This window comes from Thunnus maccoyii, chromosome 10, assembly GCF_910596095.1.
Source record: "Thunnus maccoyii chromosome 10, fThuMac1.1, whole genome shotgun sequence".
Lineage (NCBI taxonomy): Eukaryota > Metazoa > Chordata > Actinopteri > Scombriformes > Scombridae > Thunnus > Thunnus maccoyii.
The window spans coordinates 30320568-30340312 of record NC_056542.1 but is presented as its reverse complement, the minus strand read 5'-3'; the positions used below and the strand labels follow the sequence as shown (position 1 = coordinate 30340312).

General features: G+C 40.9%; 1 protein-coding gene across 2 annotated transcripts in view; it reads right to left on the bottom strand.

Annotated features, from left to right (window-relative positions):
- Positions 1–19745, bottom strand: part of gask1a (golgi associated kinase 1A) — a 63723-nt gene that overhangs the window by 28506 nt on the left and 15472 nt on the right. For both annotated transcript variants that reach the window (XM_042425212.1, XM_042425213.1), the window contains 2 exons: positions 6189–7355; positions 4654–5088 (listed from right to left, as the gene is read on the bottom strand). In XM_042425212.1, the coding sequence (XP_042281146.1) occupies positions 4654–5088; positions 6189–7355 (1602 nt within the window). The remainder of the gene's footprint in view (positions 1–4653; positions 5089–6188; positions 7356–19745) is intronic.

Here is a 19745-nt window from a genome sequence, read left to right as displayed (position 1 = left end):
CAAAATGAAATTTATCAAGCCCTAAAACAACAAATACTCTCACTCCACCTTGCCGAATGCTTTCTCATCGTCCATGGACATGAGGATCTCTGGAGTGGGAAAATCAAAATGGTAGTATGGATTATATTAAACAGCTGTCTAATGTTGAAGAAGGAAAATCTTTTTTGCATTGTAATCTAATCTATTCCTTTTTCAGTTCATATGTTGACTTTCCTCTGCCTGTATAAGAGAAGAGCTGACATTATTTGCATCTCTCACTCTTATCTTCTCCACTTTAGAGTGTCTATACTTCACTATCACTATGACAACCACCCACATCTATCTGTCTGTCCATCTGTCCTTCCATCTGTCTGTCTCTCTATCTATCTATCTATCTATCTATCTGTCTGTCTATCTGTCTGTCAATCTATCTATCTAGCTCTCTATCTATTTATCTGTCTGTCTATCTATCTATCTGTCTTTTCTGTCTGTCTGTCTGTGTAAAGGCTTCTCTGCTTAATGCTCTGTATCTTCACCAGCTTGTCGTTTAGCACAGAAACAACAGCTCTGGCAGAATCATTAGCAGCTGACACCTCATAAACGAGCTCCACTCAAAATGTAAATCCTAAAATGCACACACACACACACACACACACGCACACACACACACACACCACACACACAGAGACAAAAGCACAGACACAGACAGGGAGCTAATACCTCTTATACACACACACACACACACATACACACTTCTAATGTGTAGGTATTGCTCATTAAGTTTAACCATTATGTAGAAATAAGCCAGGCAGTTTTGCCCTGCCGTGACCTATGTACCTTTTCATCAGTCAGAGATTAATTAACTGATATCTAATTATACTTGGAAACACTTCTTTCAGTCAGTAATGGTGTAGTTAGCTCTTTTGACAGTTGTAGCTTGTAGAATTTTTCTTTTCCTTTTGGTCTTTAAATGCATGCTGCATTGCTGTTAGTGCAGCCAGTTGCCTCAAAAGTCACACCTTTATCAAATCAAACATTTTCTGAGATTATTTTTCATCATAAGACAGAGGGAGCTACACACCACCTCACCTCACCTCTGCCTTATGATCTGTGTTCAATAACATGTGAGCTGCAGCAATTTTAGACACATCTTCACCAGCCTCTCCTCCATCACAGCTCTCCATCAAACCCATAGGCAGCACCAGCATAGCAGTAAGCAACTTAAGAAGTCTGCTCTTGGCCTGCCTCCAGATAACACACTGCTTATATTATTATAATATTTGATTATTTTCTTGATTGTTTTTTTCTCAATTGATTTGTCAGCAAATTATGAAACATATATAATATGAAATATTCACAATTTTTGTAGCTGGAACCAATTAATTTTTACCATTTTTGTTCCAAAAATTACTTACACAGTTATTCAGTTATCAAAATTGTGGTGGATTAATTTTCTGTCAATCAACTAATCAATTAATTGTTACTGCTCTAATTTTATTTAATCCTTTATTTCATCCGGTACTGTTAAATATATATTTAAGCAGGTTGTATATACTATATATAAACTAACTTATTACTTTACCTATTCAGTATTTATTTCAGCACTTACTTTGCAAAAACTCTTACTTGTATATAAATATGATATGTTGTTGTTTTTGATTTCTATATGTGTATATATCTATGTATGTATCTATTTTTTCACCTTCTTGCTTGTACATAAGTGACATGTTTATATTTAATTATCTTTGTTTGGCTTTGTTGTCCTTGTTTTGGCTGTATGTCCATGTGCATCTTCCTGAACATTGTTCTAAGTACAAAGGGAGCCACTAGAAACCAGAGTCAAATAACATAAATAAAGGTGATTCTGATTCTGAAACAGGTGGTCTCATTGACATCAGCATCTCTTTTTCCAAGAGAGATCTGTGTACAAGAATAAACATACAGTTTAAGTGTGGACAGACACAGAAAATTCACACACTATTATGTTTATCATATCTTTTGAGTCCTTGCTGAAAGCAGTGATGTTCCTGTTCATATTCTCCCAAACATCTAATAGAGACAGCAGTGATTTTAGTGTTTTCTCTGGGGAACTGTCTTAAGTTTGGCAGCCTTACTGTTTTCTTAACTTCCTGAAGTCCTGTCAAAACAATCACTGGACAACACAGGTACAAAAGAAAAGGAAGCAAAGGAGGCCTTTAGTGCTTGACGACACACATACATTTTGAATGCAGCATCTGGAATGTGAAAAAGCTCTGGGGTACCGCTTCATCACAACGAGACACCTCGCTGGTGATGGTGACACCGTCAGAATCAGATTTTGGAGGTTTGCTTGCCTCTGGCTACTAATGACAGATCTACCATAGCATCTTTCTGTGTGCAGTTTACATACTCTCCCCATGTTCATATGGGTTTACTCTGGGTGCTCTGATTACCTCTCACACTTTAAGACAAGCAAGTTAAGGTGACCTGTAAACTATCCACTACTCTATTCATCTACTTCAATTATTGGATATGAGTTACTTGCTTGTCTTGAATAGTAGTTATTATAGTTAGTAATATAATAACTATTGTGAGGGACTGCAGACCTTTCAAAGGTGTACTCTCACCCACTGCATGCTGGGATACACTATAGAAAACCTATGGCCCTGAATACGCTGAGCAGGAATATGAGGACAAAGATGAATGGACCAATGGATACACAACAGTGATCAACAACACAACATAAAACCTATTGGTTTACTGGGGCAACTCCACAAAACCTGTGACATGTAAAACCTGTGAAACTGTAGACGATGCAATAAATGCCTATGACCTAATCACATCAATAGTCTCATTAGCATAGCAGAGGCATTAATATTGACTCATACTGCATGCTTGGACTACACTCTGAGTCACTGAATCAGATGAAAATTCATATTCGGAAAATTTCAACTCAGAGGTCATTTGTCTCCTGTTTGTTTGGATTAACGGAGCTGCTCCTTAATATACATATTAAAAAGGATACACAGCTACTATCTCTTGTACAGTGGAAAGCTGGTTTCCACAGGCAAAAAGGCTTGTGTGCACAGGTTTATAGATAATCAATGTTTTGTACATTATACATATTGCAGATTACCACCACCACAGTCCTTTAGTAAACATGGCCCATAAAACACAGTTAATAGATTTTTCGATTACAATTACATACATGTGCTGACTGCAGAGTGTAATAACCTGTCAACAGATAGTGTTTTAGCTGTATCAACATAGATTACTATTACAGCCACATACTGTACCCTTTTGCTGAACTGATGCTGCAGCTCTCTTGTGTACTGTAATCCTCAGTAAATGGTTTGGGAAACTTTCTCCAGAGTGGGAGGATTGCTACAGTGAAAACAGATTTTTGATACTTATGTGTGAGATCCGATCAAGAAGAGACATCCTATCTTGCAGGTCAGGAAAAATTACACATTAAGCCGAGTCTTTGATCATATCCTAAATTTAATTGCTTGGCCAGCAAGAACATCTGGTGTTTCTTTGTTGTGTGTGTGACCAAATATGAGTCATGTTCGCTCAGTCTGTGTGCCTTCTCTTCCAATTCACTGAGCAAATCAAAGCACAGGTTGATAGAACTGTGCGCTTTGTGTGCTTTGATGGTCAATGAGAAACTAATACATCAGTCTTTTCAGCACATGTACCTAGAAAAGCAGAAATCAATGAGGAATGACTGGCAAAGCTTTAAAAAGTGGAAGAAATGATGAAGAATCAAGAGCTAGGATTAATAACATTGACTTAGTGGGTTAAGCCCCGATCCCACCAGCATTTAAAATGGCAACATTTGGCTGCAAAATCAATTCATTCCATTAATCTCAGATTAGCAGATGAGGTTTCAGGGCAAAGTAAATTTGCACATTTTTTTTCATGTTGTATTCAACTTTGGTGAACTTTTATATGTGAATTTGCCTTCTACCTTGACAATGTTATTTAGGGAACAGAGAGAAGCTATCAATCTTATCTAGTTTATTGGCTGTGTTGCATCAACTTTTATTGAACCCTCCTCCACCAAAGTACTGTATAAACTGTACAAAAGAGTCATGGTTTGTGTATCTTGAATGAACTGTGTGAACATATATTACTGATAGTAATTTAGCTAGCTGGCTTGCTAACTGATAGTTCAGTATACTTTGCACGTTAATTAGAGTTATTGTGACTGACTAGCACTAGCATGTTCCAGGCTGGCTAGCGTGTCAGCGGTTAGCTCACCAAATATTCAAAAATTAGCCCTGCAAATAGTCACTATGTCACCAGGTACCTACCATCTATAATGCAAGGGCTCATGTATTAACTCCACTTTATGGTGCAACCAGGCCTCATCCTCAGTATAGTGCCAGATTGAACAGATGCACAGCTGCTGCACTCACTCAGACCTCCAAAGGAACAGTATGGAAACATGCTAATCAAAGGAAAGCACTGAAATGTCTGAGACACATTTTACTGTAAATTAAAAACAGCTTGAAGGCTCACATCACATAGGAATCCTCCCGTCACCCCAGTTACCCTATCTCCCCCGGGATGGAAAACACTTCTTTCTCCCCCTTGCAATAATTAAAAGATTATGCTGGTTTTGCGTGTGTGTGTGGTTATGTTTCTCTTCCACAGAAGAAAGCCAAACCATGATAAAAACACTTCTCTTACCTGTAATAAGAAGTCAAAGAGAGCCAGTCTCCCCCATTCTGAGTGGTGGACTCCCACACAGGGTGCTGACTTCAGATCTGCTTCATTCCCACAGTGGAGCTGCAGCAGCTTCTGGTACTGTACCCAGCCAAGTGGTACTGAGTTCTGGTCATTGTCGCTATCCGCTAAGTGCTGAATATCTGGGTCCCACCACACTACAGGTCTGGGGGTGCCACTGGTGTACCGATAAGGTAGAATCTCACTGTGGAAAGTCCTTAGTACCGCAGGGAGACTTCTGTTGAGTCCCAGCACCCTGTCGAGGTGGAAGGCAAACACCTCAAACCAGTCATCAGTGCGTTTGATCAGGGAGCATTGCCCCTGGTGGCAGCGCTCACTGTGGGTTGCTGAAAGTCCATGCACAGGCCCATGCTGAAGTGAATTCATCGCTGATGTCTGCTGTGATGGACAAATACAGTTATGTAACACTCTCCATTTAGTTTTCATTTATAAAACACCATCTTGTATTGAACAGCATTCCCAATATCTGGTGCCTCAGGCTACAGCCATTAATACTTTGTTGAAATGGCTTCACTTATGATGATGTGAACAATAAAATAATACTTTTTTAGCCATCTGTTCATTCATAACACCAGATCTGTCCTCAGTCTTCTAACACAGCGAGGGAGCTTTTTAGAGTTTTCATATACAACTAGGGGATAGGTGGTGTTACAGTACATCTACTGTATGGTGCCCACCTATAAATGACATTTGCAGAAAATTTTTGAAAGCATACTACACAGATTCATATTTTTGGATGTATTTTTCATTCCATTCCAGGGAGTTACACTGAAGTCTATATGTTTTTCCTACCAAGACCAAAACCAACAATGCGTTTGTCATCTTTCAATACTCTGACTACCCTACCCTGTCTGTGGCACTCTAACCTTCATCAGTTCCTTCTGGAGACACACACCTTTAAAGCAGGTCTTACATAAATAGTTTCTTTCTTTCTCTTTGTTAAGGCCCAGTAATTTCCTAAAACACCTGGGTACTGTAGTTTTTACATTATTCAAGCAAGAGCCGATGGTGAATTTGTTGGGGACTATTTTCAGCTGCGGATTAATCCACATTTGGTGCTCTAGTGAGTATTTCTGGCTGCAGGACGGTGTGTGTAGCAACTCTGTATACTGTATATGACACCTGGTTTAAGTCTCTCTGTCCTGGAAAAGGGATTGTTCCTCTGTTGCCCCCCCCCCCCCCCTTTTTTTTTCCTGGTAAGGAACCAAGGGTCTACAGGATGTCATATGTTATTCAGATTTTAAATCCCTCTGAGACTAACTTGTAATTTTGAGCTATTAAATCAAATTTGACTTGAAGCTGACAAGACTAATACCATGAGAGTCACTGATGATATGTAACAGTTGTTCAGGAGGTTTAACACAGTGCTTATGGTCACTGTGGCTGGGAGATACTTTGTGAAAATATATATCCATCTAAACTGTGTGACATTTCAAATGATTCTCTAAAATTATAATTAAAAACAGTAAAACATTTACCTGCTGGTGTGTAGGTGGGTCCAGGGCCACTTGGAGCACCTGTCCATGTGCAGGCACCCTGGCCTTACTAACCACCTCACCCCCAGCAAGAAGCTCCATCTTCTGGATGTCATCCTTGCTGAGCCAGGGGAGACGCTGGAGATCTGGACTAATCCTGATCCTCCTGTGGTCACTGTCTGGGAAGTCCTGCTCTGTAAAGCTCCGACACCAGCTGCTGTCATCTTTCTTTACATCTGCCTCTGGTTTGGACAAAGCCATTCTACGGTCCAACAACCCGGGATTCTTCTTCGCTTCAGAGGGATCCTTTGAGAGATTATGGTGTTTTTTGAGATCCCTGGAGGGCTTTTTCACAGCCTGCTGCTCCTTACTGACTTTGTCAGATTTCCCAGGGTGCTTTGTTGCCTGTCTGTGTTTTTCTAAAGCCTGGTGATGTTCAGTTAGCTTTGCACTTGTATGGCTGCCATGTATTTGTGTGTCTGCATTTCTATTTGTGTGTCTATCCTTCCATCTGCCTGTCTGTCTGTCTGCAGCTCTTCTATCAATTACTAGTCTATCTGCTAGGGAAGGGATATGTGCTGCTGTGGATTTGCTCCTTTCAAGATGAATGTATGTCTCTGCAGCGTGCTTTACCACAGCACTGTGGTTGCTTGGCATAATTCTATGCCTTGGCCCTGTGTTGACTGTAAAGTCTGAGAGGAGAGGATGGTGATAACCGGTTGGATGCTGGATGGCGCCTGTCATGTCTTTTCTTTTGGAAACAATGCCTTTGTTTTTGTGTTTATTTTTTGGCAAGTCTATGTGACCTCTCTCTTTGATGCTGTTTTTGCCATCGACAGCAGCGTCCCCAAAAGGTTTAGGTGACGCTGAATGTTTAAATGTCTCTTTTCTATTGCTGGTTTTCCAGGCTCCACTGTGGATGTTTGGGAGGATCAGAGTGAGTGGCTGCTGGAAGGCAGTAGCTGGAGGGGGCTCCACCACCCTGGGCATGGATCTGAACCCCCTGGCTGAGCTCAGCACCCGGGATGAACGTCGGTCAATGTCAGAGGGCGGTAACGGGAGGGGGAGAGTAATTGTCATCACAGAGATTGTGAGGAAGAGGAGAAAGAGCAGGGAGAGGAGGAGCAGCCATCTTTGTCCACAGCAGAGTTTCGATAACACTCGCCAGGCCTGGGAAAAAAAAGGATAATAAAAAGAAAAGATGGAAACACAAGTCAGAGGGAGGCCGACAGAACCATGATTATAATGGATTGGAACCATAAATTGCAAAGATAGCATTTGCACTAAACTGAATGGAGCACTCAGATTCCTGTGGGGTTAACCAAAGGCTGCACTGAGATCTCTTGGCTCCAGGCATGTGGAGAGCAAATGTGTACATGATTCACACTCTGCAAGGGAAAGGAAGTAGAAAAAACAAATGGTGCTTTGGCACGTTACTCTGCTCTGTTCTGTGATATCACAATAAGGATGTATGACCTCTGAGTCTTTATTACCCAAAATGGAAATGTGAGAGAAAAGCTGGGAAAAGACTGTAGTTAGAAGAATTTTGTGACAAAGAGAGAGGAAAGATAAAACATCCTGTTTATGCTGCACAAATCTGAATATGTAAGCAGCAGAATATAAAGCTTGTGTCAGCCAGCTCTGTGTTTCCAGTAGCTTACAGCAGAATTGGACTTATCCAGCTGAGACCAATATGATTGTGGCGTGCCCATAATTCAATGCTGCCTTCTACACGCAATGCACAGCAAGGGAAAAGCCATATTTCACACAATACGCTGTCACTGTCCAGTGTATTCTCACCGAGGGCTGTGTTTATGAATTTGCTATAGGAATTCAAAATGCTGGACCTTTATTTGGTGTATAGTACCTGCCATGTTATGCATTCCTTCCATTTGATGCATTTAAACAGACAGAAAAAAATGTAGCTCTATGAAACTGACATCCAAATAATAAAACTAAAATAAAGGCTACAAAAGATTTATTGTCAAGCATTCCAGGGGTTGTGCTGAAAGAAGCCTCAATAACAACACTTATTCTATGTGACAGCACTCATCTGAACAGAAATACAATTGTCTCAGGAGGGCTGGCAGCTCCTCCACTGACAGGGTGGCCTACACTTCTTGTTCAGTGGAAAGACAAACAGTAATAGAGGAAGCACAAACCACCTATCCCAAAAAACGAATCATCCTTTCACTGCAAAAACTTGGAATCATGCCAAAACAACACGAGCAACTGAAATGAGAACCAGTGTAAGCTCTATTTGAATGCCCCACTTTTTAATCCTCACCTATAAGTAAAGCCATACAGCAGAGGCTGCCTTTTCCACTTCTCACCAGGATGACCCAGATAACCGCTGCCTCTCCACTCTGCCCCTGACTGCTCTCTCTCCCTCTCCGTCTCTTTTCCTCCATTTACGTGAAAGCAGGGTTAAGGAATGTTTCAGCCCCTTGAGACGTCTTCCCCATCTTAGAGCCATTAACAACATTCCCAGATCCCTCCACCTGTGAAAGGATCCCATTATTCTTCCCTGCACTGGAATGCCCTGAACCGGAGTCCCTGTGCTGGCAGATTAAGCAGTGAGGGAGCCTGACACATTATACACACATACACCTAAACAGTAGGGTCCCAATGTGAGACTTAATGCATGTGTCAAACTCAAATGCATGTTTAAGAAATATCTTAATATGCTACACTGGATAGTGCTGCAGCACTGATGCAGGAAAGCACAGTGTGTGTGGACCTCTACTGTGTCACCTACAGTACTTTGCAGAGGCAACACAATGAATGCTAATCAGTCCACAATCGATCAAAGGTGCTACATCGAGCAGTTTAATGTCAATGAATCATTCCAGCATTTAGTATAAGACTTTGGTGAATTAGACTAAATAAATGAGATCACTGCTGAGAGGATTTGGCAGCATCTATTGACCTCTTCATGGCTTTTTATATCTTACACCATTGGGTTGTATTTCACAGGAAATCTGCAAGACTGCTTTACAATGCAAAGAGCGATTGCTGTGTTTCTGCAGCGCAAATGGAGCGAGCAGCAAGTTCATTATTCAAAAAGGCAAGTTATGGGAGACATGTTTTTTTGGGAACTGCCTCAGAGAAACTAACAGTCATTTTATTCACATTTGTTTACTTTTATTGTAATTACATATAATGACTGGTGCAACAGTGGCATGCAATATATTGTAGGTGGTTATAAAAACTACATGTAACACATTTAAGTAGTTACTTTACAGTCAAAAGTGTAAACATACAGTGTACTCCGTCAGGTTATAATCCCTTTTTAATGAGAATTACAACAAGCCCCATTTTTGAAACTACTATTACTTGTTACTGATCTGCCGTTCCCATGTTTACCCACACAGGGGAGAAATGAAGCATGCATGTACTGGATGTGATGTGGAAGACAAAGCCAACATAAGTACGCACTTCATGTGATCAGAACAGAACATTTGAGACTTTTTCTGAAGAAAAATGGTTTGAAAATGTTTTGTCAAAGCCAAAATTAAGGACATCTGAGCATATCAAACAAAATGTTTGAAAATTTTGCTCTGAATCATAAGTGCATCTCTTTATTTAGAAGCCAACTATTTTTAGTTGCACAGTTGAGAGCTGGTATTGTTCCTCTGGACATTGAGGTTAATCGATTATAAAAAATATTCAGGAGGTTTATCAAAGCTTTTTAACTGAGAGCAGCTGCTCTCTGCTGCTGGAAACTACTTTGATGAGAGTGGTGAGACTGAAGCAACAGTCCCCAACCGATAAAGCTGGGGGGCTGTGAAACCAAAACAAAGAGCTGAAAGATGCTAAAAAATGTTCTGTAGGGCTGAGAGGAACTGCAGAATCAGATGATAATATTCTGTGGGTTCATCGTTATGAGTGACACCTTTCACATAACGTATACTTAAAATATTGATTAGTGCAGCTTAAAAAGATTAAACTTATTTTGTATAATAATATCACTGAATGCACCAATTTGATTGCTGAGATCTGGGAACACGGTAACATCATTAAAAAGGAGTCATTCAGACTGTTTTAAACAAACATCCAGGTTAGAAAAACCTATTTGGAAGTGAAAATGAAGATGAGCAGTTGAATTATCACCTACAGCACTGTGGTGAGTATGTTTTCATTACTGATAGAAACAACAGGAAAACAGAAATTAGAGCACACTGAGATTCAACGTGTGTTAATAAAACCTGATTTGACACACACTGTGTTGAGCCCTAACATGACAACACCACTGCTATTACCACAAAAACCAAATAAAGGAGACAGCATATTAATGTGTAAATCCTACATCTCCCTCTGTGTCGGCACTTGCTTTGGCTGAGCATCGCTAATTAGCATACAGGCATGTACATTTTAGTGTTGCTTAGTGTGAATGTGTCAACATGAGAGTGTGTTGTTGATACTCTGGTGCCTTCAACACCTCTCCACAGCAAACACATCCACCACAGCCAGGCCACAGCAAAAGTCAACAAGGGTCGTGCACGCAGTTGAATACACACTTACATAAGAAAACACGCTGTACTGTATGTTTCATGTGATGTGGTTAGCTGTACTTTAAGTTTCTTGTGTTTTGACTATGCTGTCGTGCACCTTGACCTGCAGAATAAATACTTTGAAAGAAAACACTGTGAAACCACTTCAAATAAACACCAGTTTCACACGAGGCGGGGAGAGAGGAGATCTGTGGGTGAATACAGACACATATACACACACACACACACACACACACACACACACACACACACACACACACACAGGGCTTTCTGCTGCGATAAGCATCACATTCCCATTAAATTCATGAAGAGTCTAAGTTGTTGTAACATTTTCTCTTTTCTTTCAAAAAGAAATTACCGGCAAGCTAAAGACATTTTCCATTTCTTATCTCACTGAGTTCTTTTCTCTCTGACAGGTTATTTGTGTCTGTGTTCCTCCCTCTATGTCTGGCTCCACTCTTCTCAGTGTGCTGTTTTGACAACAGCTGAAGGCCAGCAGGCTCCTTCTACACATACACTATACTATACAATATACTGTATATATACACATACACATGTCTTCCCCTAATAACCTCACGCCCGCTCTGACATGCCAGGTGTCTGACTATCTGACAGCTCCCTACCTCTTCTCTTTTTTTTCTGTCCTTCCTTTTTAATACCCCTCCTTTTCTTCTCTCCCAGCTAAAGGCTGTAGGGGAGGAATGCAGCATTAGGTCGAGACATGCAACAGGTGCTGCAGCCAGCCAGCTAGCCTAAGGAGAGGATGGAGAGGAGGAGGTGGAGGAGGGGGGAGATAATGTCTGGAGGCGGAAAACTGTCTCATTACACCATCTCATCCATGAGACCTTTTATCAGCCTTTTTAAAGAGACAAACAACGGGAGAAGATATGCCCCAATAGAGCAGACGTTCTCTGTACAAAACTGTACTTAAGTCTGACAGAAAATCACTATAACACTCCTATAACAGGGAACTTAAAAGGTGCTAAAACATACCAGATGAAGGTGTTCACATCAACAACTGGGAAATGGCTATCAGGTCAGAAGTGCAACTAACCATCTGTGTTACAAAGCTAGAACAAAGATTCTTAATGCTTTACTAACAAGATAGGTGACTCAGTACAATTCTGTCAAAGCCTAAGAACAGTGAGGTGGGTATATATTCAGTCAGTTTTTTGAGAAAAGGAAAATAAGAGATATGTGTGAGTGAGCAAGACAAGAAGTATATGAATAATAACTTACTGACACACTATGTTATTAATGCTTGCCAGGATAGGGTTATGGTTTGTGATTATACTTATTATAGGACACAACATTAACATTATCTGCAGCCGGATTATATTTTGCCACATCTTCTAAACAGCTCCAAAATAAAGTGAGTTACTAGCTTTTTCACAAAATAAGATAATACTTCATTGACCTGGAGGAAAATGATGTGCAACAGTTGCAAGATATCATTATATATAAAGTAGAGAGAAAAATTCATTTTCAGCATAGTACAGCAAACATTGCATGACCAGAGCCTCTGCAGGAAGTAGAGACAGCTCTAGCCCTTGTTGTACACAGCATTGGTAATCTTGGCCCAGTCCAGCTTGTTGTCCAGGTGAACTCCCAGGTACCTATCGTCTTGAACTGTCTCCACATTCACCCCCTGGATGGAAATAGGTGTAAGGGGTAATTTCCACTTACTTAAGTCCACCACCAACTCCTTCATCTTGCTGGTGTTAAGCTGGAGGTGGTTCAAGCCACACTACTGAATGAAAGAGTCCACTACACCCCGGTACTCAACCTCTTTCCCTTCACTGATGCAACCCATGATTGCAGAGTCATCCCAGAACTTCTGTAAGTGTCAGGACTTACAGTTGTATTTGAAGTTCGCGGTGTAGAGGCTGAACAGAAAGGGAGGCAGGACCATCCCTGTGGAGTCCCTGTGCTAGTCACCATAGTGTCAGACACGCTGTTCTGCAGTTTGACAAACTGTGGCTGCCAAGTCAGGTAGTTTAGGAACCAGGAACCTGGTAAACTGATCCAGGATACCTGCATCACTGTTAGTTTTCTCCCCAGCAGGGCAGGCCGGATGGTGTTGAACGCAAAAGAGAAGTCAAAGAACATAACTCTCACTGTGCTACCCGCCCTGTCCAGGAACACATATCTGTGGTGAAGCAGGAAGATGATGGCATCCTCCACTCCCAGCCTTGGTTGGTGTGGTCCAGTGATGGTTTTACCAGGGCCGAAGGTGTGATAGGACCAGCCTCTCCAGGGACTTCATTACGTGAGAGGTCAACACCACTGGTCTAGTCATTAGAGACACTGGGGCGCCCCTTCTTGGGTACAGGAACCAGGCAGGACAAACTAAACTAAACTAAACTGCACCCACAACTACTCTTAATAAAAGAATAAATAGTAATAATTTAGACTAAAGATAAAAAAAACAGAGAGCAACTGTAGCTGGCAGCCACAACACTGGCTCCGTAAGTCTTTGAATGTGAGAAAATAAAATAAATGTTTTCTTTTCTTTTCTCACAAACCTTTTCTGCAGTACTTTCAACTTAATGATAGAAAAACTGAATCCGTAAGCTCCAACATAGGAGAGGCTGAACAATTTTTATTAAGGTGACAGAAATTCCATTCCAACAGCAGCTACTGAAGGTCAACCTCAAACTGTGGTATTTTAGAGTCTAGCTCTGTAACTCTAAAAACGTATAAAGAAAGCAGAGGGCAGAATCAGAAAGAAATTAAGATGTAATGTGATGTAATGGAAAAACCATTCTAGAAAGAAAAGAAGATTTAACACCATAGGCGTGATAAGAAGTTGATATGAGTGCATCAGGGAGCTTTAAGCTGGATGTTACACGCCGCAGTTAGAATGAGCTGGTAGTCAAGACTGGTATAATAGAACCATCAAAGCTGGAATTATGTTTGAAATGTAGGAGGTCAGGAGGTCTCTGTCTGCAGTGGCTTCAATTATTAGCAAGCAAACACACACATGAACACAAACATAACATCCACGTACTAACACATACGCCCAGACACACACACACACACACAATCCCTGCTTGAGCAAAGAATATCTCTCTAACTGGATCAAAGAGGATTCAAGAGAATAATCAGTTAACACAGTTTGGCTTAATTCAATCTGAGAGACATTTAGTCCCCTGAGAGAGAGACATCGTGAGCTTGTTAATGGGCATCATCCATTCACTAATGAGCATGCTTCAAAATGTAACATGGAGTGTCTGTGTGAGCTTGTCCGTATGTGTGACAGAGACAGATGGAGAGACAAACAGGAGGGACAATGTCACTGACAAAGAGCAGATACTCAGAACCACAATATCCCCAGTGAGAGTTGTACTTATTTCCACTATTTATTTCAGAGGAATCACCACAATCAGTTGATTTATTCACAGAGAATTTTGGTTAACTTCAGCACACAAATTTGCACTGTTCAAATGTCCAAAATGTAAGATGCTATCATATTAATCATGTCCATAATATAATTGTATATAAAGTCCTTGGCTGAATGGGAAGCAAAACCAACAGAGCTTTATCTATATTCTCCACAACAAAGTAATTTATTTACACTCAATAGGCTGATTTGTCAGCCTATTGAATGTAAATAAGTGTGACTAAGTGTGACTGAATTTTACTTGAGATATTTTTGGTGTTTGGTATTGAGTTGGATATGTTAGAAAAAGCACAATTTCCTCTCTATTGTGGCAGATGACAGCACAGCATGACAAAACGCAGCCCTCTCATTCATCAAACAAGGGATTCTGACACAGAGGGCTCCAGCAAAAAAATGTAATACAACATCATCCAGCCAGGTGCTGGGTTGACTAACCAAACATGTGCAAGAGCACATTCCTTTGTAATGTAAAGGCTGTAATTGTCCCGGCACTTGTCATGAGGATGATGAAAAGATTTTTGCTGTGTAAAATCCTCACAGTACTAATAACCACTGCCTCCAAACTAATATATAACTTAACCTTGACTTGTGTGGCAGTTATGTTAAGAACTCTAACTCTCCCTGTGATCAGCCATATTGAATGTCAATACAGCTAATCACACCATACAGATGTGTCTATATGTTTATGTTAGATGACAGGAACTACTTCTTTTCTTGTAACACATAGCAGCAGTTACATCCATCTTACAGAAGAAACAGAACAATATAATTTGTGGGTCATAGTAGCTAACAGAGCAATACGGAGAGAGGTAGGAAGAGATGTGTGTTTGGATATCAGCGGGCAAAAACTTTGTTTTCATTTCCAAACCAATGTGGCTGAGGTCTAATTCATTCATCTCTCCTTCATCTTCCTCCTGATCTAATAACAGGTGGGGGAGGTGTGTCTGGAGCCAACAGTCCAATGTATTAGAGGACTGCATTGGGATTGGGATCCCGAGGGTCCCGCGGGACCCAACGCAAATCTTGCAGGAGCAGTCAGTTTTAACTTTGCTGCGGTTGGGAGCGGGCGCTCAAAAAATAAACTGCTAGTCCTGAGATTTAGCCAGAACTGCAGGCCAAACTCTGACGCAGCCGGGCTGAGTACTCAGTCAGCGCTCCTCCTGGTGCTCTCTGACACCACACATCTGCAACCTGCCGACGTCACCTGAACGAGCAAAGAACGGAAACACCAAACAGTGCGTGCATATTGCCATACTGCAGGTTATTACTACTTTTGTGCTCATTTAGTAAGTAATGGAGGAGTTGTAAGCTTGCATCATCATTAGGAGCTGGAACATAATTTCACTACGTTATTAGCAACAGGTATGCATCTCTTTATGAATACTACACAGTAAAAATGTGTTTTCCCTGCAGGACAGGAGAAGATACAAAATCAATGCAACTCTATTGTGCAGGCGTGAATAGTCAGAATGTTTGTGGGTGCGGGTGGGAGCGTAACTCGCACATAGTGGGAGTGAGTGGTAATGGTCAGAAATCCAGCAGGAGTGGGATTAAGCAAACAGTAGCGTGCAGAGCTTTAGTTCCGTTTCTCTCTGCAGCTCCGTATCGCACTAAACTCGAAGCCCTGCCCGCTTTTTAGTGGCCCAATCAAACGCGACGAATTTGATTTAAATCTGTCTTGTAACTGTTAACTGCTCAAATATTCAGTTTCACTGGGAAATACATCACAGTACAGAAGATAAATGCTTTGACTAACATTTCATGGGGCCTTTCACCAGCTGAGACTCAAAGAGGAGGAGGAAGAGAAGATTTAGTTGTTTCTTTCTATATACACAGTTAATTTTACAATTAATTTTTGTTGTTTTTCTTAAGATCAACAACGAGAGATTACTTCAGAAAACAAATATGATTGTTGACAAGAGAAAAAGGGGAACGAGAGGAGAGCAAAAACACATCCAAACATATAAACAGATTCAGTGGGAGAGAGAGAGAGTGTGTGTGTGTGTGTGTGTGTGTGTCCTCCCTGAGCTGTCAACATTGGCCTGTCAGTTGAGAGCGGATCTTAATGAAACCAGTCAGAGCTTCTCTCTCTCTTATTCTCTTACTCTCTCTCCCTCTGTCTCTCTCTCTCTCTCTCTCTCTCTCTCTCTCTAACACACACAGACACATACACACACACAGGAGAGGTTGTGAGAAAGATAAAAGAAATGCAAAAGCAATGCAACAAAAGCAAACTGATGTACCAAGACATAGAGTGCATTCAGCAACCGCTCAATTCATTTTCTGTCGGAGGATGATGACAACACATGAAAGATGAAAAATAAATGAGTTGAGCTATCCGGAGAGATCACAGCCTGATACCATTCAATTTTTCTTCATAGTCAATAATAAAAGCACTGCAGCCAAAGGAAAAGGAGGGGGAGATGAAATAGTCCACTCTTAACAAAAACATCTTGTCTTGTTTATTTTAAAATGTGTTTTCAGTTTAGGTTTTGCAATATGGGGGGAAAAAGAATATTTTGTGCTATGGCTCTAAAATTTGAATCAACTGAAGGGGAAGGCTTTTATACAGTGTAAAATGAACCACCTAATATCCATTATCTATATGTGTTTATCCTTTGCAGGGTTGTGGGGGGGGGCAGTGGGGGCAGGAGTCCATCCCAGCTGACATTGAGTGAGAGGCGGGGTACATGCTGGACAGCCTATCACAGGGCTGACACTAATCACACAGTAATCGGTTCAGTCTATTTCCAGTTGTTTGGGAGATACCACAGTTTCCCAGAGCCCGAGGTGATGTCTTCACATCACTAATGTTCAGTTTACAAGGATGGTTTGGATAGATTTTTCTGCTTGATAAATGATTCAATGATATGCTCAATTATCAAATAAAGCGTCCTTGATACATTTTTTAATCAACTGACTAAACAATTGGTTAGTTAAAAGACTAATTGAACACTGAGATGAACCTATTAGCTTTCTTTCCTAGAGTGAGATGAGGGGATCGATCGGTCTGAAGTCTGTGTTTTGCTTTTGAAAGTGGAGTCAGGAAGGGGTTAGCTGAGGGAAACAGCTAGAGGAGCTCTGAGTTGATAAAAATGTTGATCTAGGCTCATCTTGGTTCAGTAATCTTCAATTACTGTGCTGACAGCAGTAGGATTTGTGAATCATAGTGAGTGCCTTTTACCTTTTGTAGACTTTATGCTCTGGGTTTTGCCTCTCAAGCTACAACATACAGGCTTCAGTGAGGGTGCAGTTCAAATGAACTTGTGTTCTTTCTGTTTAGGTCAGTTCATTTGAGCTGGTGTGAAAGCTGTCAATCAAAATTCAGTGTGTACTAAACTGCCTGAAAGGGTGGGCGTACTATTACAATGGACACAATAACCATTCAGCTATTCATATGAGGGCATTATTTGTTAAGTTGTTTAGAAATGCAGTAGACAGTATTTGCAGTTTAAAGTTTTCTTTGTTGGTTTAACAACCCCTGACTTCATTGTATCCAGCCCACCTCTGAAGTCAACAAGCTACATCCTCCAAGTTAAGCTTAACAACACATCCCAACACATATCCAGCTACATACTCAAACCTGCAGTGCAGAACTTTTACATATAAATGAGTTCAGACAATGCTGATTAAGCCTATCACCACCAGTCTCCAGTCCACCAAATCTCTTTGTATTTCACAGTATACAGTTTTTAATCTGATGTTGGGTTTGACATTCCTGGCCAGATGAATGCATATTGTGCATGCTCTATAGGCGGAGCATATGCACCAGAGACTCCCGCCGGCTGAGCTGGCTAACTTCTGGTTAGCTCTTTGCTAACTTGAATGGGGATAAAATAATTTAATCGTGCGGCTTTTATAGGCTTTCCAAATGTAATCAGACTGTGTGGATCAAATCTTGATAGTGAAACAAGTCATTTTCCGGAGGCTGTGTGATGCTCAAAACGGTTTATCCGTTTTACAGCTGCAACAGTAGCGACAGAGTAGGCCAAAGCGTAGCCTATGATGTAAACACATGCCGACAATGTTTTTGTAATTGTTCTCACTGCCAGAAGGGGGAGACAAAAGTCCCGCACTCCAGCTTTTACACACGACATGAGACTAATATCAATTTCCCCAAAACATTGAGCTAGTCCTTTAACTGTTTCAGCACTGATCCATAGTGTAATGTTGGCATTTTACTGGCACTGTGGCTAGAATCACATTAACTTTGTATTTTCAACATAAATCTACATGGATTTACTGATGGTGAATTGATTGTTTATTTACATTTTCCAGCATTATTCTCTAATTGCTGTGTATTTCCATCAAGCTTTTAGTTTCAGCATACTGATGGAGTCATGAAAGTATACAGTGACACTGCATTTAAAAACAGGACATTTATCATTTAATGCAAGATCAAAGATGATCAAAATTCCATCTCCCTGCCTCCTGCTGTCTCATTTGCATGGACCTGCCATTTTCTTGCACCTTCCTGTCCACCTTTGCACGACACGTGCAGCACAGAAAGGATAGCTATAATGCATTCCAAGGTCAGGAATGTATACCAACATGTGCCTGTTTATGCACTGCCATGAAAACTCAGCCCATAGTGTCTCTGCAGCTGGGTCCCACAACAGTTCTTTTGAAATTGCAGCTATAAAATAGAGGAAGATGTGGTATTAATATATTAAAGGTAGCGTGGCGAAAGAAGGGTGTAAGCAATAATGTTGCTGTATGTATTGTACTAGCCTGAGGGCAAACATGCCTGAGGCAGATGAATACATCAGTAATGTGTGGAATAGCTGAAGTAAAAGGAACTGATATAATGTGAACACGGACACACACACACACACACACACACACACAAACAAACAGACAGACCGGAGACTGAATGTGACACAAGACTGAATGTTAACACAGCTGGAAATGATGCATGCAGGCAGTTACACGTGTGGACAAGCACACAAAGCATAGGCAAGCCTACAGTATAAACTCTACCATGTAGATGCTTCCAGATATTTCCATGTATAGTGCACACTGATTTATGTATTTCAATACCGTCCTGAATAAGTGTATGCCTAATGATGACCGTCTCTGTGAAGAAGAAAACTGACACCGCTCTTCCTGTACAGTGAAATGTGAGCAGTCCTCTGTCCTGCTCTGCTGTCAGCAACTTTCTCCTCTGATAGCATACGTCAGATCAAATTACAAAGTCAAACTAAGACATGGATTTAATCAGTTGGGGATTTGACTTTGTGAGGAAGGTTAAATGTTTCGTATGCTCTTTGGAGACAGGGGTTACATCTTTTGCATAGAATATTTTTAAAGAAAAAGTTTTACTGTCACATTTGATGTATGTTGAACATCAAGTTTCGATCACTTACATTCCTCAAATCTACTGAACTTTCCTCGCAAAGGTGTGGAATGTCCAAACATTCACTCAATGCACCCCTCCATTTCAGGACTGTTCTTCGCCAGCCACACATCACTACACCTTTTAACCAGCTTCTCATTATGCTCCAACAGTTTGGTTACAGTGGGTGAGCATGATAATATCACAATGTCATATGGTCTCGTATCCCTACACCTACTGTGGACACACTGTATATTTCAGACAGAATTATGAGTAAGAAATCCAGAATACCTTTTTGTGTCCTGTTT